This window comes from Penicillium verrucosum (genome assembly GCF_028828655.1).
Source record: "Penicillium verrucosum strain IBT 35672 chromosome Unknown utg000001l_segment0_segment0, whole genome shotgun sequence".
NCBI classification, from domain to species: domain Eukaryota; kingdom Fungi; phylum Ascomycota; class Eurotiomycetes; order Eurotiales; family Aspergillaceae; genus Penicillium; species Penicillium verrucosum.
The window spans coordinates 3,129,570-3,152,344 of NW_026643210.1; the positions used below are offsets into that span (position 1 = coordinate 3,129,570).

The 22,775-nt window shown below is 48.8% G+C and overlaps 10 protein-coding genes across 10 annotated transcripts; 5 read left to right on the forward strand and 5 right to left on the reverse strand.

The window, feature by feature from the left end:
- Positions 1-102: 102 nt before the first annotated feature.
- On the forward strand, positions 103-5,068 carry N7516_001164 (MFS multidrug transporter; the record flags this gene model as incomplete). The annotated part of the gene is made up of 14 exons (XM_057213886.1): positions 103-289; positions 323-618; positions 672-766; positions 824-1,404; positions 1,462-1,581; positions 1,667-1,930; positions 1,985-2,513; positions 3,122-3,186; positions 3,241-3,392; positions 3,452-3,865; positions 3,930-4,059; positions 4,119-4,361; positions 4,418-4,465; positions 4,515-5,068. 14 exons carry the CDS (start codon positions 103-105, stop codon positions 5,066-5,068), a joined length of 3,678 nt encoding a protein of 1,225 aa, XP_057075769.1.
- Positions 5,069-5,542: 474 nt separating this feature from the next.
- On the forward strand, positions 5,543-7,996 carry N7516_001165 (uncharacterized protein; the record flags this gene model as incomplete). Its single annotated transcript, XM_057213887.1, has 3 exons — positions 5,543-5,615; positions 5,688-6,969; positions 7,024-7,996. 3 exons carry the CDS (start codon positions 5,543-5,545, stop codon positions 7,994-7,996), a joined length of 2,328 nt encoding a protein of 775 aa, XP_057075770.1.
- Positions 7,997-8,230: 234 nt separating this feature from the next.
- Positions 8,231-8,863, reverse strand: N7516_001166 (uncharacterized protein; the record flags this gene model as incomplete). The annotated part of the gene is made up of 2 exons (XM_057213888.1): positions 8,231-8,445; positions 8,515-8,863. The coding sequence occupies 2 exons, from the start codon at positions 8,861-8,863 to the stop codon at positions 8,231-8,233; spliced, it is 564 nt and encodes a 187-aa protein (XP_057075771.1).
- A 344-nt stretch (positions 8,864-9,207) lies between these two features.
- N7516_001167 (Zn(II)2Cys6 transcription factor) lies at positions 9,208-11,200 on the reverse strand (the record flags this gene model as incomplete). The annotated part of the gene is made up of 2 exons (XM_057213889.1): positions 9,208-10,257; positions 10,331-11,200. The coding sequence occupies 2 exons, from the start codon at positions 11,198-11,200 to the stop codon at positions 9,208-9,210; spliced, it is 1,920 nt and encodes a 639-aa protein (XP_057075772.1).
- Positions 11,201-11,748: 548 nt separating this feature from the next.
- N7516_001168 (uncharacterized protein) lies at positions 11,749-12,886 on the reverse strand (the record flags this gene model as incomplete). Its single annotated transcript, XM_057213890.1, has 2 exons — positions 11,749-12,285; positions 12,341-12,886. The coding sequence occupies 2 exons, from the start codon at positions 12,884-12,886 to the stop codon at positions 11,749-11,751; spliced, it is 1,083 nt and encodes a 360-aa protein (XP_057075773.1).
- Positions 12,887-13,898: 1,012 nt separating this feature from the next.
- N7516_001169 (uncharacterized protein) lies at positions 13,899-14,324 on the reverse strand (the record flags this gene model as incomplete). Its single annotated transcript, XM_057213891.1, has 2 exons — positions 13,899-13,956; positions 14,041-14,324. The coding sequence occupies 2 exons, from the start codon at positions 14,322-14,324 to the stop codon at positions 13,899-13,901; spliced, it is 342 nt and encodes a 113-aa protein (XP_057075774.1).
- Positions 14,325-14,421: 97 nt separating this feature from the next.
- On the forward strand, positions 14,422-14,843 carry N7516_001170 (uncharacterized protein; the record flags this gene model as incomplete). The annotated part of the gene is made up of 3 exons (XM_057213892.1): positions 14,422-14,442; positions 14,475-14,568; positions 14,593-14,843. The coding sequence occupies 3 exons, from the start codon at positions 14,422-14,424 to the stop codon at positions 14,841-14,843; spliced, it is 366 nt and encodes a 121-aa protein (XP_057075775.1).
- Positions 14,844-15,418: 575 nt separating this feature from the next.
- N7516_001171 (putative nucleoside hydrolase) lies at positions 15,419-16,980 on the reverse strand (the record flags this gene model as incomplete). Its single annotated transcript, XM_057213893.1, has 6 exons — positions 15,419-16,048; positions 16,111-16,410; positions 16,486-16,520; positions 16,572-16,741; positions 16,792-16,895; positions 16,948-16,980. The coding sequence occupies 6 exons, from the start codon at positions 16,978-16,980 to the stop codon at positions 15,419-15,421; spliced, it is 1,272 nt and encodes a 423-aa protein (XP_057075776.1).
- A 1,586-nt stretch (positions 16,981-18,566) lies between these two features.
- On the forward strand, positions 18,567-20,247 carry N7516_001172 (uncharacterized protein; the record flags this gene model as incomplete). The annotated part of the gene is made up of 2 exons (XM_057213894.1): positions 18,567-18,832; positions 19,062-20,247. The coding sequence occupies 2 exons, from the start codon at positions 18,567-18,569 to the stop codon at positions 20,245-20,247; spliced, it is 1,452 nt and encodes a 483-aa protein (XP_057075777.1).
- A 697-nt stretch (positions 20,248-20,944) lies between these two features.
- On the forward strand, positions 20,945-22,197 carry N7516_001173 (protein ERV29; the record flags this gene model as incomplete). Its single annotated transcript, XM_057213895.1, has 5 exons — positions 20,945-21,111; positions 21,240-21,352; positions 21,459-21,952; positions 22,006-22,070; positions 22,125-22,197. The coding sequence occupies 5 exons, from the start codon at positions 20,945-20,947 to the stop codon at positions 22,195-22,197; spliced, it is 912 nt and encodes a 303-aa protein (XP_057075778.1).
- Positions 22,198-22,775: the final 578 nt, after the last annotated feature.

Sequence of the window (22,775 nt, forward strand, 5' to 3'; positions counted from 1 at the left end):
GTTACTAGTGGGCTTAGTTATCCGGCGTGGTGTTGTTAGAATCTCAAGAAGAAACGGCTATCATGAGTGAAAGAGGGTCGGAAATTGTCTACCGGGCTGAAAATGTCCCGATACGCTTCTTTAAAGCATGTCGATGGTGCAGAAGGCAAAAGATGCGTTGTGATGCCCGTAGCCAAGTCCCTTGCTTCCGCTGTCGCTCTACAGGCCGGGACTGCATTTTGGATCCGATCGATGATGGCCGACGATCGCTTCGCAGCGATCGTCGGCGGAAAACAACCACCCCCGCAAGGTGACAACTGAAATATCGATCTTGCATATTAAGGCCGCGAGCTAATATACTGTCACAGAAATCAAAACACTGCTTCACCGCTGGATCCTAGGACTGGATATCACACTCCGGCCTCAAGAGATCAGGGGTTCTCACCTGCCACCGTGCAAGATGGTGGCTTTGACACTCCGATTGATTCTTTGCCCGATTCTACTGGATTAAGTAGCCTCCAACGGTCTTATACGTCTGAGGCGAATGGACCGGACTCTCAGCAGCTCAGCCCTAATGAAATGATCGCACCTGCGTCAGCGGTACACTCTATGTCGGTGAACCTGTTAGGCACTAATGATGTGAGTCACAGTCAGACCACTTACGGAATCGGGCATACATCTAACAGAGCAAGATATTTATGGAAAACTCAGCTAAGGGCGATCCCAGAGGAGATGTCATCGCTAGAGGAATCGTTAGTGAGGAGCTTGCTCGTGTCATGTATGAGAGGTATGGCACTAACAACTAAACGAAACTACTCAATCAAATCTAACTCCTCTGCTACAGGTTTACGGGTGGGTCGAAGAACTTTCTCCCTATTTTTGATCCGATCAGAGACACATTCGACTCTGTCCGTTCAAGGTCCTTGTTTTGCTTTACGGTGATTATCTATCTGGCTAGTCGTGCAGTGACGGATTTGCGCGGAGACACGCATATGCAGCGTGTGCTACAAGATGAGGCACAACGTTTGGCCGAAGACAGCTTCTTCGAGCGGCCCACCAAACTAGAAACAGTCCAAGGAATGATTCTCCTAGCTGCGTACTCCGAAAAGACATGGTTCTCTATTGCTCTCATTCTTCGCACCGCTTTGGATTCTGGATTAGAGAAATCTTTGGACACTCTGTTGTCCCAAGAAAACGTACCCCGGAGTTCGCTCTCGGCTTCTATGGCTGAACGTGAACTAGTATGGAAGACAAGAACCTGGTTAATCACCTTCATATTGGAGTTGGACGTCGCCTCTGGCACGGGACGCAAATCACGCATTGCCGAGGTCGATGTGGTAAAGCTGCGCAAATTCCTTGACTATCCACTCTCCCTGCCCTGTGATATGCGCACTGTGTGTATTATTGAGCTTCATCAACTTCGAGGTAATGCGAACAAAGCTGCAGATGCAATTTGTCTGTCAAATGGCTAACACGTGGCAGGGAATTCTCGTGTGATTATTGATAACACTTCAAATATTGGTGATATTGTGTCTACAGAACTACCGGCCATTATGACAAGATTGCAAAACTGGTGGACGACGTGGGACGAGATCCATGAAAGTAGGCCTTTCCTTGCTTTGAATGCACCCACAATCCGGATGAATTCTGACTTGAACAAAACTCGAAGACAACAGTTTCCACATAGGGGCCTTTCAACGCAGTAGCCTCAAGCTTATGCTTCACTATGCTAGGATTTTTGTTTTCTGTGCCTCGCTGGCAAGGATTCAAAAATTACAACCAACGTACACGGATTCAGGCTCCGAAACGCTCGACCAGAATGTGATGAACTTGTGGCAGTCCCTTGTGACGAACATCATGGAGCAATTAGGCTTTTTGATCAATGAACCATCCTATCGCTGTCAATTGCCTTGGGCGCCAACGTATCCAGCTCTCACAATCGCTTTTGTCAGTAAGTTGATCATTTCCTCAATCAGCTACATACAATTTGCTAATACAGCCATAGCAACATTCGCTCTTCGTATCGCGAGATGGCGTCCGAATCTGATCAATCAAAGTCTTCTACTTGAAAGAGCAGAGAAGATCTGTGATTTCCTCAAACAGCCCCCATATCCCGACATCCATCGGACTGTCTCCATCTTCGTGAACTATGCACGCGCTTTGATTGCCAGCCAGCGTCCGCAGAGCAGTCATAGTGCAGATGTACCCATCATGCCTGGTCAAAATGAGGGCCCAGCATTTGAGGGATCGAACAACCCCATGATCAACGGCCCGCCTCCATCAGGGGTGGGTCCCCTCGACGATCTCCGCTCCAGAACTGGCCCGACCATCCAGGCCGATAAAGATTCAAATATGGTCTCAATGCCAAGTAGTGACACATCTGCAGTGGCCAGAGCGCCGGTATCTCGGCTATCCGGCACGATGGAAGCACCCAACTGGACTGTATCGAACTCTATTGCAGATTCTTTCGGTCTATTTGAGGAGGGGCAGAACGATATCTTCGATTTCCTACCTATGATGCCGTCGATGCCACAGTAATATTAACATACCCAATATACCTTTTATTGAAGTATTATATCACTCCAATGCCACTGTTCAAACTGAGTAAATCGCGTAAGGACCAAGCTCTAGCCTCGTAGATCAATCCTGATACTTATTTCAACGAACAACAAATTGGGCCGCAACGCACATCGCAGTATGCTTCTTTATTCACATGTGTTTTAGTCACATCGGTCTAGATATCCACTCACAAGGCAGTTATAGCAATCAATTTGTGCGTCGCGAGCAACCATCCATGTCCGGATCCTGCCCGGCGCCGCGAGTGGATTGCCCTAAACCCCGGTCCCGTACCGGCCCCGGATTCCCGTGCAAAAATAATCGAAGTATACCAGTCTCCTATTGGCTTGTTCCCTACTCCAACGTGGTAAATAGAGGTATTACGCAAAACTAAACAGGTTCTAGGCATAGTGAGTCAAAGAATTGTCAGGGTTTTCACTATGGGTTCCGCTGGTTGTAATGGGAATGGAATTATTTCTATATGACTTATATAGAGCTTCGGTCCTCATCTACCGGAGCTTTTGAGAATCAAAATAAAAGCATACTTCCAATCTTCTTCCCTTTTAGAACAGTTACCCCACATTAGATGGTGCAATATGGCGGAAACGAAACAATCTTTAACGGCTCAGATAGCCGCCATCCTTTCTTCAGGTACGATCAACCTGTACCGATATTTCACGGTCTGCTCTAACATCATACATTTAGACAAGAATGATAGTTCTGACAAGAGGTCCCTTGCTTCGACGGAGAATAATCCAAGGTCAAATGGCGATTACCGAATAGTTGAATTGTCTCAAGATGAACTACTTGTCGAGTTTCAAGAGAACTCACCAAAAAGCCCCCCAAACTGGGCCTTTGTACGTAGGTCTATATGTATTATGAAGAAATATTCACTAACAAGATTGAAACCAAATAGAAGAAAAAGTTCTACAATGCGGTTGTGGGGTTATTCATTGTCCTCAATAGCGGTATATCATCCGCACTTCCTAGCAATGCAGTGCCCGCTATTATGCAGGACTTCCACGAGTCCGGAGACCAGCAAAAGGTCTTACCAACTGCCGTCTTTCTCATTGGTTATGTTGTTGGACCCCTGTTATTTAGTCCACTGAGTGAAACTATTGGTCGGAAACCCGTTCTCATCTGGTCTTTCACTGTTTTTGTTCTCGCTACACTTGGTTGTGCCTTCGCGCCAAATTGGTCTTCTCTTCTCGTCTTTCGAACTATTTGTGGGTTTATGGGGGCTGCACCCCAGACTGTTGTTGGTGGTATTTATGCAGACCTGTTTTTCGATCTGCGAAGTCGTGGTCGTGCGATGGCGATGTATATGTCGGTATGTTGTGATCACCTACTTCTACGGGTGGAATGTTTGAATAGCACTGATATATGCATTCTAGGCTTGCAGTTTTGGTCCTATTCTAGGCCCGATTATCTCTGGATGCTCGGTCAAGTATGGTTGGAGATGGACTTTTAGGATCGACCTGATTCTGACTGGTATCACCTGGTTGGCTCTGCTCTTCACGTCTGGTATGATTATCACTTGGCCCCGGCAAATCGTGGCATCAACTAATCTCAAATCAAAATAGAAACGTTTGGCCCGGCACTCTTGAAGCGACAAGCTGTCAAATTGAGAAAGGATTCGGGGTCCAATCGATACTTCTCGCGTCAGGAGCTCAACCTGGACTCGAGATTCACCCCGATGGAGATTATCACTCGTCCCATCACGATGCTCTTCTTTGAGCCTATCATCACCTCAACATCCTTCTATATAGCCATCGCATATAGTCTAGTCTTCTTCTATTTCCAGGCTTATCCCATCATTTTTGGAGGTAATACTCCTGGAATTGCCATGGATCCGTGTACAATACTAACAATACATTGACAGGTGTCTATGATTTCACCGTCGAACAAACCTCCCTCACATACATCCCAAGTCCGTTCTCTTTTCCTCTATATCCCCAGACACAACTAACAGATTACAGTTGGTGTCGGCGCTGCATCTTCTGGGTTCGTCGCCCTCTACTACGACATGATCTACGAAAAAGCCAAAAAGCTCAACAAAGTGTGGACCTCTAGCCCAGAGTACCACCGACTCCCCATGTCCTGTATCGCGGGACCCTGTCTAACAATAAGCATGTTCTGGCTCGCCTGGACAGCAAAGCCCACGATGCATTGGGCAGCGCCCGTGATGTCAGGGTTTATTTTCGGGTTCGGATTCCAGACCATCTTCATTTCGCTTCTTACCTATGTAACCGACGCATACAAAATCTACTCTGCTAGTGCACTGGCAGCTTCCGTTATTGTGCGGAGTATTGCTGGAGCACTTTTCCCACTGGCCGCTGAACCGCTCTATGAATCCTTCGGGGTTTCGTGGGCTACTTCCCTCCTTGGGTTTATTAGTCTGGCTTGCATTCCGATTCCTTTTGCTTTGATGCGTTGGGGTCCTTGGATTCGGGAGAGAAGTCCCTTCTGTCAGAGGTTGCTCTTGGAGGAGAAACTGAGGGCTAGTGGGTCAAGTACACCTGCGCAGGTATAAAAGCATTTCTTGTCTTCTTTTGCTTTTCTTTTTGGTTTTATTTCGGGATTCCGGTTTATTAGCCAGGAAATAATTTGTTAAATAATGATTTGATACCTAATTTATAATGAAGATTATGATTTTACAGGCTATATAAATTCTGTTTCCGTATATTCCCGGTTATTGTTGTAAGATATATATATCAGGCAACACTAGATAATACTATAACAACAACATAACTAATTAAAGAATTAAATAGTCAAATAAAGAAAAGTAAAGCCAAACCCCATTGAGATTTAGATCCAATAACCTATGTAAACCTATGTAAACCTGCGCTAAATTGAAACTTCACCAACCAGAACGCCTAGTTGCCTTCGCGGCGTTCAAATCACCTTCTCTCCACTTTTCAAAAAGGTCCGGGATCGCGTCTTTGGTTTGTTTGTTTTTGACTTTTTTCTTTTTGTTTTCTTTTTGTTCTTTAATTTATTCCTCAAAATGTATTCACATCTTGAAGCTGAAGGCACTTCGGTCACTATCGCTCATTGCAAAGCTCAGAACCTACCAATTGGTTCGCGATCCCCTAAATTCCCCCAAGGTCTCAGTGTTCCATAATAGTACTAACCGGACAACGCCGATCAAGTCGATCGCATTCTTGAGCCTCAAACCATTGTACATTTTCTTGAATTTGCATTCGGTAAACCCTTGCCCAATGGCAATCAACCCAATATCGAGCGCTTGTCCACGGAGGAAGCAACCTTCATCCAACATGACCAACACTTTCCACCGGACTCCAATGGCGAGCCCATCATGGCCAGTGTCATGGCCCGAATTGGTTCCGAGCGAGATTCCACCCGTCTCTGCATGGTCGGAAAAAATATCCAATCCCTCAAGTCTCGTCTATGGGAGGGCATCATCCCCCTGAACGATCAGGTGTGGCAGGAAAAAGGTCTCGACCGACCCGAGCATTTTGATTTTGCTTGTCAGCATCTATCGGCCGTGATTGCCGTGTTCCAGTACTTGAATGAACCAACCGTGCGATTATATCTTCGCGACACGTTCAATTACATCTACGATCATTGGACGGAGCTCGACGCTGTTCTCAACAAGCGCAGAGCGGAGCAAGAGAAAAAGCCCGTTAGTGTCGCAGGTCTCTGGACAAGGTACATGACTGCGCATTTCGAGATGATGACCGAGCGCGCCCATAGATGGGTTACCGTACATGTCAATACACTGCGAGCTCCCTTACTGCGGTCCCTTTTGGAGTATCGGCCACCAGGAGGAGATGGCGGCCCGTTAGCCCAGCCTGATGCTGTGCAGTGGAAGATTACTGATTCGCTGCATATGCTGACGGAAATCACCGCGAAGGCTGATTTTACCATCATGATCCCCATGAACGGTTACAAAGGGTACTGGGCGGATGCCCCGCGGGCAGGCCCGGCAGCCCTTCATGCAGCGAATCTGCTGACGAGAAGTAAAGCATACCACGAGCGTTTGAGGCTGCTTACTCGAGAAGCTATATCCCTTAATGCACCTGCGTGGAGAGGTTTAACTCCTACGTCCGGAGAGTCGTACCATGACACATCCCGGAGCCAGATTCAAGGCCAGAATAAATTGAGGAAAGAGGTGCGTGGTGCACCTCTTGAACCTGTTCCTCGTGAGCCTTGGATCGCTGCTTGTGCCTCCAACATGGAGTCTGGAAAGAAGGAGGGGAAGGACGAGAAGTACGGGTTGGCCGTGTATCGGTTGACTTATGGGCAGACGGAGTCGGAATGGACAGAATTCGTTCGCAAAGTCGAAGCTCATGTTTCAGACTGGGGCAAAGGCCAAACAGGAAGCAGTGCTATCAAACAGCATTTGAAACTCCACTGGCTTGATGGGAAAGAATTGGGTATTTCCGAGGGCGATGTCCATGCATCTAAGGAGTAGGTGTACCCCCTTCGCTTTTGAATTTTGAAGCTAACGATCTCATCAATCAGACACTTCAAAACTACAATAAAGGGCAGCGGCGACTGGTCGAAGCTAGAAGAGGGCGCTTTCCTCGCCGTTGACTCCGCGTCCTTTGCCTCATACACCACCAAATCCTACAGTCCTGCGGCGTCCCGGCTCAATCCCGGTGACTTCACCGGCTTCCTTCTCGCCGTTGACCCAGATTTCGACCCAGAGGAGGGCAGCACACGACCCGACGAGTCTCCGGGCTACAACGGTCAGATGCGAATTCTCGGAAGTCTTGTGTGGAGTGATCTCTATTCTCTACTAGCATCGCAGACATCAGACCTCGAAGACCACTGGCCGTTAGCAAGCGAACACCCGAACATGGTCTATGTCGGACCTACAGTCCCATGGCAGCGATTCATCTGGCAGAAACACAGTGAGATGCGCTGGAACATCCTTCGAGCGGTGATAGACCATGTAAAGGTCAACCCGGGAATTCCAGTAACGCAACCACCCCAAACCCAAGATACATCTGGAACGACATCCCCTACTGCAGCTACATCTACGGCCGTGCCACTAGTCCCATCGGTGAGGGAGCTCCCACCACCCCAAGCGGAAGCTACATCTGCAATAACGTCCCCAGCGGTAGCTGTATCTACAGCCGCGCCAGTAACCCCTTCTGTGCCCTCATCTACACCGGCAGCAGAACAGGATCCCATCAGCGACGCTTCTCTGCCACCATCAACACCATCCACCGAAGAGCCTCCCGCCAACGACCCCCTCCGCACATTTATGCTCGTCGAATTTCAGCGTTACTTACGCCATCGGGGTCACCCGCGGCGGGCGGCCATGGTCGATGAACTGCTCCGTCTTCAGCCAGGCGAGGAGCCGGATGCAGGGCGGCTGCGGCAGTTAGTGGACGATGAAAATGAGCGGCAGGAGCAGCGGAGGCTAGATGGTCCGGGTGAGGATGAGGAGGCTTCGGGGGAGTATCGGCCGGACTGCCCATTGCAATAATCAGGGCTGAGTTTATTTAATTGTGAATGTTTCCCATAACAGATCAATGGATCAAGTGAATTAACTCGCTGGCTGGTTCGGAAAGAAAATTCATACACACAGATCCGAAATGAAAAGATGAAATAGTGTACCTGGGAAGATGAAGCATCACCATCAGCGCGCTGACATCAAACCTCAGAGACAAGGACACATCCTAAATCCTACCGCAAACTCCAGAACCAAACTCCCTTAATTTCATTCGAACTCGCTCTGACGAGTCCGCTTACGGGGGCGGTCATTCGGGTCCGCAGCCTTATGCCAACCAACCTGGCACATATCCCCGGTCAACCCCATTCCACAGCAAGGATAGAAAAACCCCTCTGGCCAAGCCAGACGATATTCATCACTATCAACAGCATATCCAGCAGCAATCTCAGCTTTGAAATACTCCTCGTCGACCACGTTAGGCTCTATTCAAAGATTAGTTATATTTTCATCTGTGTCATGTGTTGACAAATGTGCTTTGGGAATATACGTACCAAGATGATATCTGCAGCTCGTCTCCGAATTTTGCGTGACCTCGAAATTCTCCAGGCAGTAGATGCAGTTTTCGAAACGGGATGTCATCGGGACACTGGCCATGGACTCTTCCTTGACGGGTAGGGCAGAAGTAACGGGAGTAATGGGAGTAATGGGAGAAACGGGGGCAGCTGGCTCAGATTTCACATCCTTCTTCGCTGCGAGTAGCCATTTTGAAGCGATTTTGCGGCCTTCTGGGCTGTGCTTGACAATGTCCTGCAGAATGCCCTCCAAGCGGTGGATAGATTGGTTTTTAATTGCCTCCAGGAGGAGTGACAGGTTATCTGGCTCCTCGTCAGATACAGGCATGTTGGCGGTTGCTGAATGATGTGTAAGTAATGCAGGGGAAAATGAGGGTGAAGTTGTCTGTTCAGGATGTTTATGTGTTGACGGCCGGAGATGCATCACGTCCTGGGGCTATAGAGCAGACGCGATGGAGCGGTAGAGAGAGCGGTAAAAGTGATATCAAAGTGGCAATCATCATATTCCTTTGAGATACCTCTTTGAAACAGAGACACTGACACACATGTACAAAAGTAGGCGCTTTAGGGGTTCTTTAGGGAAAAGGCATTATGTGCACCGAACGAGCCCGTCTATGGGTTTTGTCACACTATATCATGTAATACTAAGATGTCAGTATAATCAGTACATCGTCAATTCAAGAGAGAAAGATTGTGCGCCAGGAAATTCCAATCTGAAAAATCAACAGAGTTCGGATCCCAACTATCATTATGGAAGTCTGCCTGAAGCTGAGAATCGCCAGTCTCAGTCCCATCAGCACGAAGAGGACAATTATCGTGAACAATTTGCTGACTCCGCTCAACAGAATCATGTGCCTGGCGAATAGACCGTGCCTTGGTCCGCAACTGCACAATCATCGGCCACTTAGGTCCGGGATCTGGCCAAGAGGGGTCCTCAATCAGATTGAACTGCATATCAATAGCGCACCAAGCTCGATCGACATGTGGACCGGTGGGATAAACACACAGAACCCAGAGGATGTAGGTGAGGAGGTGGTATTGGGTGAAAGTCATCGGCAGCCAGCGGAAGCCGTGGAGTAATTCGTCGTTGTGTATCTCAAGGCCAATCTCCACGCCAACGCAAGCTTGTGCTAGCGTCTCTTGGATAACATTGTGGTTTAGCGAGCAGGCCGTTGGACCCTGTGATTGTAGCAGTTTCTGTCGAATGCACACTTCGGTCTTTATGAGAAGTAGCCTTCCGAGCAGGAAGCCGAAGCGCTGGGTCGGGATGTCTGGGTCGCAGTGTCGCAGGTATTTATTCTCTATTGAGCCTCTAAACTCGGCGATGAGTCGCTCTGGATCGGCTGCCCCCACTAGGCTTCGATTTAGAGCAGGCCGTCCCCTGTTTATTTCGAATATGATTAGAGAGAATGTCAACTCGGTCCATCGGTTCTCCGATACGGCTGGGACGATGTTCGTCTCTGATAAGCTTTGATCATCGACATTCAACGGGAGTTCGGTGTCGCCGTGGTCGTTTTCTGGGACGCTGAGCCCATGGTCTTCTGCTACTCGACTATCGGCCGATAGAATATGTCCCCAGGTTCGTCGGCGTAGCTCGCATTCCAATTGTGGAAGTTTGAAGTTTTTTCCGTCTCGTTGGAGGCCGATTGATTGTGCGGCTCGAATAGTTACGCCGTGTAAGGTCCAGCCAGAGCGGCCGCTATTGCTAAATCGAAAGCACGCCTAGAAACCGAAGATATGTTAGTGATACAAAGCACAGGAAGGGCCAAGGACAGTTAACGAAACATTCTCTCACCTGGTATATTACCATCGCTTGCAGCGAAACAAGGGTTGGAGCATCCAAAAACTCGGATTGATACAAAGACAATTCCATCCCCTGTTGATATCGGCGCAGATGGGCATGCCAAACTTCATTCTGAGTATCATCCGCAAGCAACGTAGTTGTAGCGGTAAAACAAATAGCAAAGACCAAAGCACGTAGATCAGCACTTACACTCTCGGGTCGGTTGATGGCAGCAAAGACGTGCAATTGCGCCGTTGGAACGTGAATGACCTTTACAAAGGGCTCCACACGGTTGAGGAATGTCTGCCAGAGAAAAACCCCCTCCCAGCGACTTGGAAACAGCCCCTGAGTGTCAATCTGAACCGAGAGCGGGCTCTTGAAGAGGCCATCTGCCCTCAATGCTGGTGATCGGCGCGGGCTATTTGCATCGATCGGAGATCCAATTGCGGACTTTAGTTCCTGCTCTTTCTCCAGTACTCGCGAGAGAAAAGGCTCATTTATATACCGGCCGTCTTTGTCTAGGAACCCCAGATAGGCGTGACGGTCCGCTGCAGCTGGGTGGTTTGATGGCGGCCTATAGTCGGATCGGCCATTCGGCATCGGTGAGATTGTATTTGGACCTTGGTTTTGACCGTTCAAGCTAGTCGGTCGTTCGTTGACCAGCGTCGTGATGAACTGTTCAAGCTGCTCCAAACGTGCCGCAACATCGGTCGTGCTCTTCTTCGGGGATTGGCGCTTGACTCGGCTCGTACCTGGATACTGGCAGGCTACCTTCTGTCGCATGCATTTGCTGCATGGTGTACCCTTGTCGCACTTGATCTTGTGCTCGTGGCAGCGTAAGCATGATCGTTCTACATTATACCGGCGGCGTTGGTGATTCATGGTCCTGTCTTGGCGCAGCTACAGGGAAGCCAGCGCAAATTGAAGGAAGTTTGGGTAATAAAGTGAAGGAGAATTTTTTTTATCTGATCCTTGACTTCTATCATATATTAGCGGTCAAGTCTCGAACTATCGGACTCTCCGTGGCGGAAGTTCGGTGTTCGGTCATTCGCGAATTGCCGATGGTCCGATCATTTTAGGGGCGAAACTGCAACTGGCAACTGGCAATTTCATTAGGAGAACTCCTGTCCTAAACCAAATAATTAAATTATTTATGATGTGAATAAAATAGCCTCCAGATCTTTATGATGATCAATCTTGTCCGCTTTTTATTCACATGTTGTTCTCCGAGTTGAAGTATCCCACCTTCATAAGTTGGGCAAGTAACAAAACACACGCATCAAAACGTGTAGACATTGGTCCACCGTGTACAATCCTGAAAACCAATGCTAAATATAGACAACGCTAATAAAACAACCTATGCGCCATTTCCAGAAGCATTAGACACCAATATTCCAAAGGAACCAAAAAGAACCCCCCAAGTAGGGAGATCATGAAATCAGAAGATCGCGGACACTCATGCCCTTCCTCCTTTGAATCTCAGGAGACACTGCTGAAGTATCTTCCACAGACTGTGCAAGTGTCGTACTCCCAGGAAAGTTCTCACTGATCGAATCGGCAGTCCCTCTCCGATCCTGAGTTAACATGAGCAAGGCAGCTGAAGCCTCGTGGTCAACGCCCTGAAACTCAACCATCTTTTCGCTGGATGCCCAGATTGGGCCCAGTGCCGGGCTAGGAAGGATAGATGAAGCATCCTGTGGGATATTGGCTGAGGGAACTTGGGTGCGTGGGGAGAAAGATGGGGAAGTATCAGGAAATTCTGTGGGAACAGCGTACAACTCCGGTGATGCAGAGGTGGAGTATGAATAAGTAGAAGAGCGTTCCCTTTCCCTTTGCATGGGCTCGCCTGTCTCTGCGATGAACTCGGGGGATGTTGGCGAGGGTGGTGCAGCAGGGGTTTGCGTGGATCCCCCAGTCTTCATGTCACGGATGCATCTCTCTAGGTAATTGACATAGTCAATGCTTGCCTTGTGAGGATAGTTAGTATATTGCAAATTCCCGAAAGAGAGGTGACTGGTGTACCTGAAGAATGGCCAGCTTATGCATTTCCTGTCCGGTGCATGCCGGGATCATATCCTTCAATGTGCCGAACTCCTCGTTCATCTTGGACCGTCGCCGCCGCTCAATTAGACTGTGTGCGGTCTTGCGGGCGATCTTGCGTCCTGCAGCACTAGTGGCACTTGGCTGTTTTCTTTTAGAGTTCGGTGTGGGGTTCGGCATTGGGTCCTCTGAGCTCTGTGAACCCTTGCCATTTTCCCTAGTCTTAGGAGGTTTTGGAGGTGACTTTGGTTTCATCTGGATGATCTTGCGAGTTCTAGTTGGTGGCGGAGGCAAATCAAAATCCTCGAGTGGGCGTTTGATAGATGTACCCGACCGCGCTGTGTGACTTGTACGGCGACCAGAGAGTTCTGGGGATGTCGGGGATGCTGGGATATAGGAAGGGTCTGATCGGGAAGACCTCCGACTACCAGTGCTCAATGCAGCGGGAGGTAATGTGAAGGCATCCCCGTCGGGCTTGTCTTTGATGATGAAGCCACCCGACATGGCTGGGGTTGGAAGACGTGACATTGTGTGAAAAATGGATTAGGGAGTGAAGTTGCGAATAGTAGAGTTGTACAGCAAGGGGTTGCAGACTATATAACCGTGAACGTCGTCCAGGGCTTCCCAAGTTATAGATAAGTGTCGCGTGCTTCCAAACGTTGTGCCCACGAGCCACAATGGACGACGCTGATTGGTCGAAGCGGAGACTCGTGCTTCAGGGAACAACGGGCATTTGCTGGAGTAGCAAGTGGGGCCTGGAGAGCTTATTGGTACGTACTAAGTACTTATTTTACAGTGAGAAAAGGGGCTTTATCCATTGTACTTGGTACTCATCACTTCAATTGAGGTAGCCCAGCACGTGCATCAATTGGAGGACAATCTTGCTCTTTGGTAATTACACGGACTCGTCTGGGCACCTTTATGCTTCGAGAGCATGTGCCTTTTTTTTTGTAGTAAACGTTTATATCTTTCTATTGGTTATGAGAGTCCCATGGTTGTTTCAAGCCACGGTTACAACTTGAGAATCTTCCTCTAGGGCATTCACCTCCCTACTCCGTACACTCCTCGGGTACCCGCTTCCTCTCGACTCATCCACATATGGCACGTGCTTCCTCTCTGGGGACGCCGCGCTTTGTCATAGTCAGTGGATCCAATGCTGGGCAAGCCGGCTCAAGGAGGAGGATCTTATGTCATTGAGCTCAGATTCAGACATAACCCCAACATTTCAATTTGATTTAGGGGGTTGACTATAGCTCTTGTTCCAACATTTCCTGCATCATCGTTGAACCGCAATAACTAACTACATAACTGCTCTAAGGCCATTTACTCCTGACAAAACCAACCCATTACCTGTTTTGGCCTGCATATACGAGTGGATTTGGTGACGCTGATGGCTACATAATCTTCATAACATGAAAAAAAAATTCAATAAAGACACTCAATTCACTTTCATATAATAATTATCCTTCATTCATATAACATGGTCCATAACACTCAACAGTCTCTTTTATCCAAATATCTTCCATACCCAATTCTATATTTACTTGTAGAAATTCTCCGGGTGGCACTTCTCCGTGCATTGCAAGTAAATTGACCAGCTAGAAACAGTATATTAGCCCAATTCACTAAGAGAGAAAAGAAAGAAAGAAAAATAATATCCTAGGACAAGACAGGAAACTCACCAAAACTTATCATCATCCGGTACAGCAATCGAGCAAGTCTGAGACTGCAACGAGCATAGCTCATGACACCGGTTGACATTAACGCGGTTCATATGAGACGCTCCCGTCGACAGGGGAACTTTTCCCCGTGTACCCGTTGTAGTGGCATTGTGGGAACTAGTTGCATTGGTTGGGACACGAACAGAGATGCGGGCACCGTGATACGCCCCCGAGAGACGGGGCATTGCAGCGGCGGTGCTGGTCAGGGCAGCCACACAAACGGCGAGGAGGGTTGTGAGCTGCATTTTGTAAATTGTAGAAGTAGGGGAAGGATATTAAGAATAAGAATAAGTTCAGGAAAGTGGATGGTCCGTGAGGATTGATCTGATGTTGAGATTCAAGATGAGATCAGTTGCTATGAGGGTATTACCCCTAAACCAACCTGTCTTATATAGAAACGGTCTAACGGCTTTGATGATCTGGGGGGCTGGCCGTCAATTCCCGAGCGGCCTGGGGAAAGCCTCCTGGATTGTGTAGTGTTGCAGATTGGTGAGTTTGATAGGACTATAACAGTAAGTGCCACGGTCGATCCCAAGCTTATGACATTCCATATCCCTGGGAACTCTGGAGATCCCCGCCTCGCCCCAGAATTTGATAATTGGCTTCATGTGTTAAACAAAATCGAATCCTCCGATGATCTAGCCGGTTGGTGGTTCTGGGTTTGGTGGTGGATTGCAGTTATCGGCATGGGTGCGACAGGCCATGTCTTGCGCGCCTCGGTGTATTTCATCTCGACACCCCCTATAGTCCTCACATTCCAGTAGGCGGCGATCTCATATTAACCCAGTCATGCTTCATGGGAGAAAAAGCTTGGCATCACGTCTGACTTCGTCCGGCGTTATAGTGGATAGGTCCGATATGACAGGAGTAAGCACAGACTAACTCCCACGGATGACGTTGCTAGAGCTTTGGGGGATTGCTAGCTACTACCTAGGTAGCTACCTAGGTACTTCTAGTAGGCTAGTAATAACGAAAGTGGGAGTTGATACAAATAGGACACGAATAAATGAAGAGGGAAGAGGGGGAGAGAGGGGAGGTTTATACTCGCAGGTGGGGACGTCGCTCCTACCTAAACATTGGAAAGATGACTCTAATTACCTCATAACGGACTCTCATTTGGAAAGAATGCGAGAAGACACACCCACCGAATCATATAGGTGTACCTAGGTACCTAGGTAGGTATGCGAATGACATTATCTGGCCCGTGTACTGGGATAGCATGAGGAGTATACTCAGTCCAAAAGGAGAATGTATATTTCAATCTCTATAGAAATCAGCAGCCATATGCATCTATATCCAGCAAATGTCAAATGTGCTCCCTTTGTCTATCAAACGGAGATCACTTGAAGAGTCTCTCAATGATGACATTTCCGAAGTTCTCCTCCCCAGGCGATCCATCCATCCGCCAGATGCGATTGCCAGCACGGCCGCTCAGCCAGAGACCATGGTCATTAGAGCTCTCCTCCTCACCTTCAACGCGGTGACGGTTACGGCGGTCGACAACGCACATACCGCGAGTCCATTGGCCCAGGGTGTCGATTCGGATATCCTCAGGCGAGTTCGCCGAGTAAACCCACTTCGGGTCATCTGATGTCAAAGCATACCAGACGCACACAGGATCATGCAAACTCAGCAGAGCATCATCACCGACATGTCCAGGGTGCAGGCGCTCCAAGGTTTTAAATGTGTGTCCCATGAAGGCATCCACCCACTCGGCGAGCGGGGAGCCGGCAGCCAAAAGAGGCGTGATGGCCTCCCGGAACTGACCGCGTGATAGATTGTGGCGGAGGGTGATGTCCAGCGGGAAAAGACGGAGAGTCAGTTGCTGGCTGAGGTTTTCTGGGTACGGTGGGAGTTTATCGCTCTTTGTGGGTGGAATTGTCGTGTGCGGGTTGGGCGAGGTGAGTGCGAAAATACGCGCGGCTGCCACGGCATCTGCGTAGGCGTTGAACTCGCCCATTGGTGTCACCTATTAACAAAATAAGCCAACCAGTCTCGATATTTCTTATGTCTGGAAAGGGCATAGCTCACGTTTCCTGGCTCGTTTATAGCACCGCCCATGACGACTACCTCTTTGACCCGGAGGAATGTCTCTGGGTCTTCTGCTGCAGCCAAAGCCAGATTAGTGAGTGGGCCCACTGCTACCAGAGTCACTGAATCTGGCTCATTATCACGTAGCGCGCGGAGAATCTCCTCATATGCCGGAAGCTTGGACGGGGTGAATGCGTGGCCGTCGGAACCTGGGCAATCCTCAACAGGCTTGATTCCCTCGCCCTCCAGTTCTTTAGCGAAGAGGTGTACCCATGCTTTATCAGCAGTGAGATGTGGGTGCTATTTAGAAGTCAGTATATATTACTTGTTTCAGGACCATAATAAAAGCCCGGTTTCATGTGGAGCGTCACATACCGTTGCGTGGATACCACCAAGTCCGTCGATTCCATCTGCGGGGATATCAGTTAACGGCATCTATAGTATGGTAGAGAAATACATACGGAAGTAATCCGCAAGCATTTTCTGATCTTCGAGGGGGTCCTCTGCACCGACAGCCAATATAGGACGGGAAGCCTTCAAGCTGCCAAAGCCTTCAGGCCGGCCGTTCTCACGACGCCACTGCATCTCCCGCTCGAGGATGTGGAACATCGACACTGCATTGCGGAGACAGCTAGATATGTGGTCAAACAATGTAATTTTCCAGATGGGAGGATCTCTTACTTCTCCACCTCGATGTTACCGAATGTCAATGAGATGAGGAGAACCTCTACCTCCTCTGGGGTGGCGGACAGAGCCAGCAAAAGAGCGAGGACATCGTCAATGCCCTGTGCTACAATCAGTACCGAAGCTATAGCAATGGAATTTGAAGGAGCATACCGGATCAGTGTCAATGATAATTTTCTTTCCCATGGTGAATGTTGACCTTCAAATGTTGGTGAATGACAGAAGTGGAAGCTTATCAATGTTATCGGCTGCGGGGGTTTCGTCTGGCTATTTACCCCTCGTGAGCAGCTCATATACACTTTCAACGGTTATATTAGAGACTCCACGGTTATTAAAATAATATTCAAGCTGTATTCCGATTCTAACCGATGAGCACCATGATATATATACAGATTGAACAAAAAATATACTAATCCCGGCTTAGGACTGCAATCCCGGTGACCGACGGCCTCCGCCAATGCGTTGTAACTTGAGCCGTCTATATTGCCTCTAGGAAATCTTATCGTGACTTCGGCAATGGTTTTAAAAGGCACAGGAAGGTAGTGGGGAGTCAAGCTTCTAGAAAGATATTCATCTTATAATATAGTTCAAGATAAAAAGTTCGAGCTATCTAACGAAAATTTATTAGGCAGTGAAGCCTGCTACCCTGCGAGCGCAGCCCCGAGGGAGCCTGGGATATTGAGGCAAATGTATGCAATTTCGAGACTAGATGTTTATATTTGCATAACTCAACCTTTATAAATGGACTATTTAAGATATATTTGTTACGACAAACGAAACCAATAGAAGGGCTATTAGCAGTAGTCACAATGGCTCCAGGGCTTCGTGGATCTTAGTAGTCAGTCGGTCAAAGGAATCATAGGGCCTAGCCAATCTTGGAAAAAGGAAAAATAGTGGAACAGGAGGCAGAAATGGGAACAAAGAAGAATATAACTAGAATATAAGGAGTACAGAATAGCCAATAGGATACAAAAGAGTAAGAAACTAGTCTGATATCGAAGACTTAGTCAGATTGCATTGAAGCCCTGGAGGAGTGCATGGCCAGCGAACCAATCCCAGCCTTCCTTTTGAAGGTGCTGCTGCATAATGCAGGTCTTAGACTTGTTGACCAGGATTCGATAGGCTTCACAGGTATCAAATGTATGACTTGGACCACCAATTGGACCGGGTTGTCTGTTATTAGCAACTCGGTTTCCTCGTGGTGGGTGTGAGGGCTACTGTAAGGGGTAAAAAGGACATTTGATGAGAGATTGCCGGATCGGCAATCTCCAAGCTTCCCGGCTCCCGGAAAAATCGATTAATCGAATATTAAACAAATGCTCAGGAGGTTTACCCAGAACGCGCTAGTAAGATATAAATCGGTTTAGAACGTAGAAGGCGGAGAGAGGAGAGACAGAGACGTGGCCTGTTCGCTCAGTGAAAGAAGTCTTGGAGCTATTAACCAGTTAACTAACTAATTACATACATTACATTACATATGTACGGAGTAGTTATATTGTACACAATCCATTTGTAGCCTGGGAAGAGCACTTCTCCCCAGGTACTCCATAGTTATACGTTGAATAGTTACAACCCATTTGAATATATGATGACAGCTTGCAGTACGGCAATGCTCGAATCTCCATACTCCATCTGACCATCACATTCTTTAGTCCCAAGGCACCAATGTACGGTACAGTAGAAAATCAAGTTAATATTAAGATGATATATGAAGTCTACAATAATTTAAGACATAAAAATAAAAAAGACGCCAAGTAGACAAGGGACAGAATATGTACAATTTCAAAGCCAAGATCTTGGTAACTTACCATTACGGTCACGGTACGAGTGGATCTGCCACGGTTGCCCTTTCCACTACTCCTCGCCTTTCCTCCTTTCTCATCCTCTACTCTCTTCAACCTCTTCTCTTGTTTATCCTACCTTTCTCTTGCGCCATTGCGCTATTCCTATCACTCCTATTCGCGGCTTCGTCACCCCGCGAATCCTCTCCGCACTCCGGTCAATTGACCGACGTGGAGTCTCGTCTTGAACACTTTCCGTTCGGATAAAGCTTCTGTAGCTGAGCGCAATTGTCTCGGCTTTCGGTGCGCGTGTCAATTTGAAAGTGCGCGTGCGCAATTGTCCTACCCTCTCATCCGGCAACTTTGGTCCTACCTCCCCTCTCAACCAACACCCATCCTCCGCCTACATAGGTTTCAATCCGACAGTAAGTTCCATGCTGGCAACCACCGTGACAACGTTGATGGTACTGACTTATGAGTGCACAGCTCTATGACCATGAATCCCTACATTAGCTGGGCAATCTTGCTTGTCGTGGCAGGTGGCCTCGGCTGGTACTACACCAATGGCACAACCCCCAAGCCCAATGTGATCCGAGCTGCCGTGGAGAAATCCGAGGCCACTGTAGCACCCAAGAAGTCAAAGCGCAAGTCTAAGCCTGCCCCCGAGCCGGTTGCCGCCAAGAAATCCGAGGTGCAGACCGTCGTCTCGCCCCCGACCACCGAGGAAGAGAAGCCAGATGAGGAAATCGATCGCAAGGAGATGGCCCGCCGCATGGCCGGCCTCAAGACCAACGCCCCCGCTCAGCCCGCTCCTGCCAAGTCCGCTCCCACCAAGAGCCAGAAGAAGAACAAGAAGAAGGCTGCGCAGCTCGAGACCAGCGACACCCGTGCCTCCTCGACCACTGGCGCTGAGGCTGATGACGATCTGTCTCCCGCCGCGTCCCCCGCGGTGAACGCCACTGTCCCCTCGGCCGGATATGTTTCCGACATGCTGGAAGCCCCCGCCCCCGGTGCATCTGTGCTCCGCGTTACTGGCAATGTTGAGAACCAGCCTACGAAGCAGAAGGTCCAGACTTTCAAGGAGGTGGAGACCAAAAAGCAGCGCCAGCAGCGTCTCAAGAACGAGGCCCGCAAACAGCAAGTTCAGGAGGCTGAGGTTGAGCGCAAGAAGCTGCTTGAGAAGCAGTTGCACACCGCTCGCGAGTCTGAGCGCCGCGAGGCTGCCCGATCAACCGCACCCGCTGCCAACGCTTGGCAGACGAAGGAGAACACTGCGCCAGTGAAGACCAATGTTGTCAACGGCGGGTCCCGCCCTGCTCCCACTGTCCCTACCGCTCCCGCCTCTCACGGTCTCCTGGACACATTCGAGTCCCCTGCTGCCCCTGCCCCTACTAAGTGGGCTCAGAACCTTCCCTCAGAGGAGGAGCAGATGCGCCTCTTGGGAGCTGCCAACGGCGATGACGAATGGACCACCGTTTCCAAGAAGCAGCCTAAGAAGAAGGGCGGCAAGTCTGACGAGAGTGTCAGCGAGACCAGTGCCTCGGAGAACCAGTCTACTCCTGTCGCTCCTGCCCCCATTGAGCCTCGTGTGACCGTGACCCCAACCTACCTCCCCGATATCTTGCGCTCGCGGGAGAAGGGCCACCCACTTGACTCTGATTGGGCCGCTTGAGTACTTCCCTCTGCCATGAAGCCTTTCTCTCATATTCTCTCTTCATCTTGAAATGTATTTATTACCCTTTTTTTGTCTTTGTCTTTGTTTTGTTTTGTTCTTTTTTTTTTTTTTTTTGGGCGTTCTGGGGGTGTCACATCATTCGAGCACTCTCCCTCCCCTCAATAATCGGGGCCTGGGAGATTGCCACAACGCATTAGGAGCGGAATTAGTAGATTCCCCTTGCAAGTTGTGCAAGGAGGAAGAACTGCACTGCGGAAACAAAAGCAGAATTGCGGGAATGGATCTGACGCTGTGTTTGTGCAATGTTTTTTTTTTTTCTTTTCTTTGTTAGCCTAACTGACAAAATCTGTATTGCAATGAAATCATAACCAATGCTTGATCTAAAACAAAATAAAGGGCAAGAATGTAGAGTCTATTCTAACAATGTTAGTAACTATAACTAGTTAACTACGTAGTTCGTTAACTATAGATCATCCATAGAGAAGTCTTGTGTCGTCACTATTCCAAAAGTGGTTTAGCGGCCAGTTCCGGTTATCGTGGCCTGAAGTTGCTTTGTATACAACTCCTTGGTATTTGCTCCTGTCTTAGACTTCTTCTCCCCCAACCTGTGAGAACTCAACTCCAATTTCTTCTTCTTATCCTTCTTCTTCTCCTTCTCTGTCTTCTCACTCTCTTTTTGTTTCATTCTTCTGCCATGGCCCAAATTCGTGGCACTGCGGGCTACAACCTCGGCCACCAGAACCCGTTTGGCGGGCCCGGTAGCGCAGATGCCACCAGCGACCCAAGTCCACTGGACGCAATTCGCGAGCAGACAAGCAAGATTGAGGACTGGTTGGACACCTTGGCCGATCCAGTGAAGCCGTATGTTTCAATTTCACTCTTTGTTCTAGGTCTTCTTGGTCTACCCGTGTCGTGGGCCGAGTCGCGAGAGAGAGCTCAAAACAAGGGATTTGAGGCATGCACTAACACCCTGTTCTTTCGCTCTCTAGCTACCTTCCCGCCATCGGCCGATTCCTGATCGTAGTGACCTTCATTGAAGACTCGCTGCGCATCCTCACACAATGGAATGACCAACTCCTCTATCTCCGTGATTTCCGCAAAAGTAAGATAATGCCTTGCTTCCGGACCCTGGCCCGCGCGATCTAGGGTCCAGAGTCCCACACTACCTCTATATCAACGTCTAACGCGCCTTTTTGTGCTCGCTTTAGTTCCCTGGGGGATCACGCACACCTTCCTTATCGTTAATGTCATTGCTATGGCCATTTGTTCGACTCTGGTCATCGCCCGCAAACGCACCGAGTTCGCTGTCGCGGGGTTGCTCGGCGTCGTCATTACACAGGGTCTTGGATACGGTCTCATCTTCGACTTGAACTTCTTCCTTCGCAATCTGAGTGTTGTGGGTGGTCTGCTTATGGTCCTGTCTGATTCCTGGGTGCGCAAGAGGTTCGTCCCCGCCGGTCTGCCCCAGCTTGATGAGAAGGACCGCAAGATGTACGTCCAGTTTGCTGGTCGTGTGTTGCTGATCTTCCTCTTTGTCGGATTCGTTTTCTCCGGCGAGTGGAGCTTCTGGCGCATTCTGGTCAGCTTGTTCGGTCTTGTCGCTTGCGTCATGGTCATTGTTGGCTTCAAGGCCAAGTGGAGCGCTATCATTCTTGTGGTCCTACTGAGTCTATTCAACGTGTTTGTGAACAACTTCTGGACGGTACGTTTTCTAGGCAATTGGTTGTATGTTTGGTTACTGATAATTTATTCTAGCTGCATGCCCACCACCCCCAGAAGGACTTCGCCAAGTACGACTTCTTCCAAATCTTGTCGATTGTGTACGTTCCTTCTCCCAAATAGTGAAACATGTACGACGCTAATAAATCCTACAGCGGCGGCTTGGTTCTACTCGTCAACATGGGCCCCGGCCAATTGAGCATGGACGAGAAGAAGAAGGTCTACTAGAGCAGAAGGAGATCGAAAGGTGATTCTCCTTCTCTCTATATATCTCCCGGCATCTGCATCCATCTAGCAAACACAACGAAGAGGGAAAGAAATTAACAAAGGACGGCTAGCTGGTGCTCCGCGGGCTCTGAGCATTTGAATACGGGCCCCCTTAGACCCTTGGCTGGTTTAAGAGGCTATGCGTGACCGGGTTGGGCGTTGTTTGCATTTGGGATAATTTTGAAACGCCGAGGAGATCCAACGATCTACTCTCTCGCGTCTTTGTTTTTGAGCTGTTCTACTTGGAACTTTTGTATCCTGGTCTCTTGTTTATCGAGGTCAAAAACACATGTTCTCTGCATATGAAGTTTTTGATATGCATTTGAATTGCATCTATCACGAAGACAAGTTAAATCGAAGATTTAACGCTGAATGCGACGCATACCTGCAGCCTCTGAAATGTAATAAATCGTAGCGTACAATGGCAGTGTCTAACGAGACGCCAGATAGAAGTACTGGGCCCAGCTCGAACCCTTCTATATATCCTTCTTTTGCCCCGTTGTTCAAATCCACATCCATCTTCCCGTGTGAAATATTAC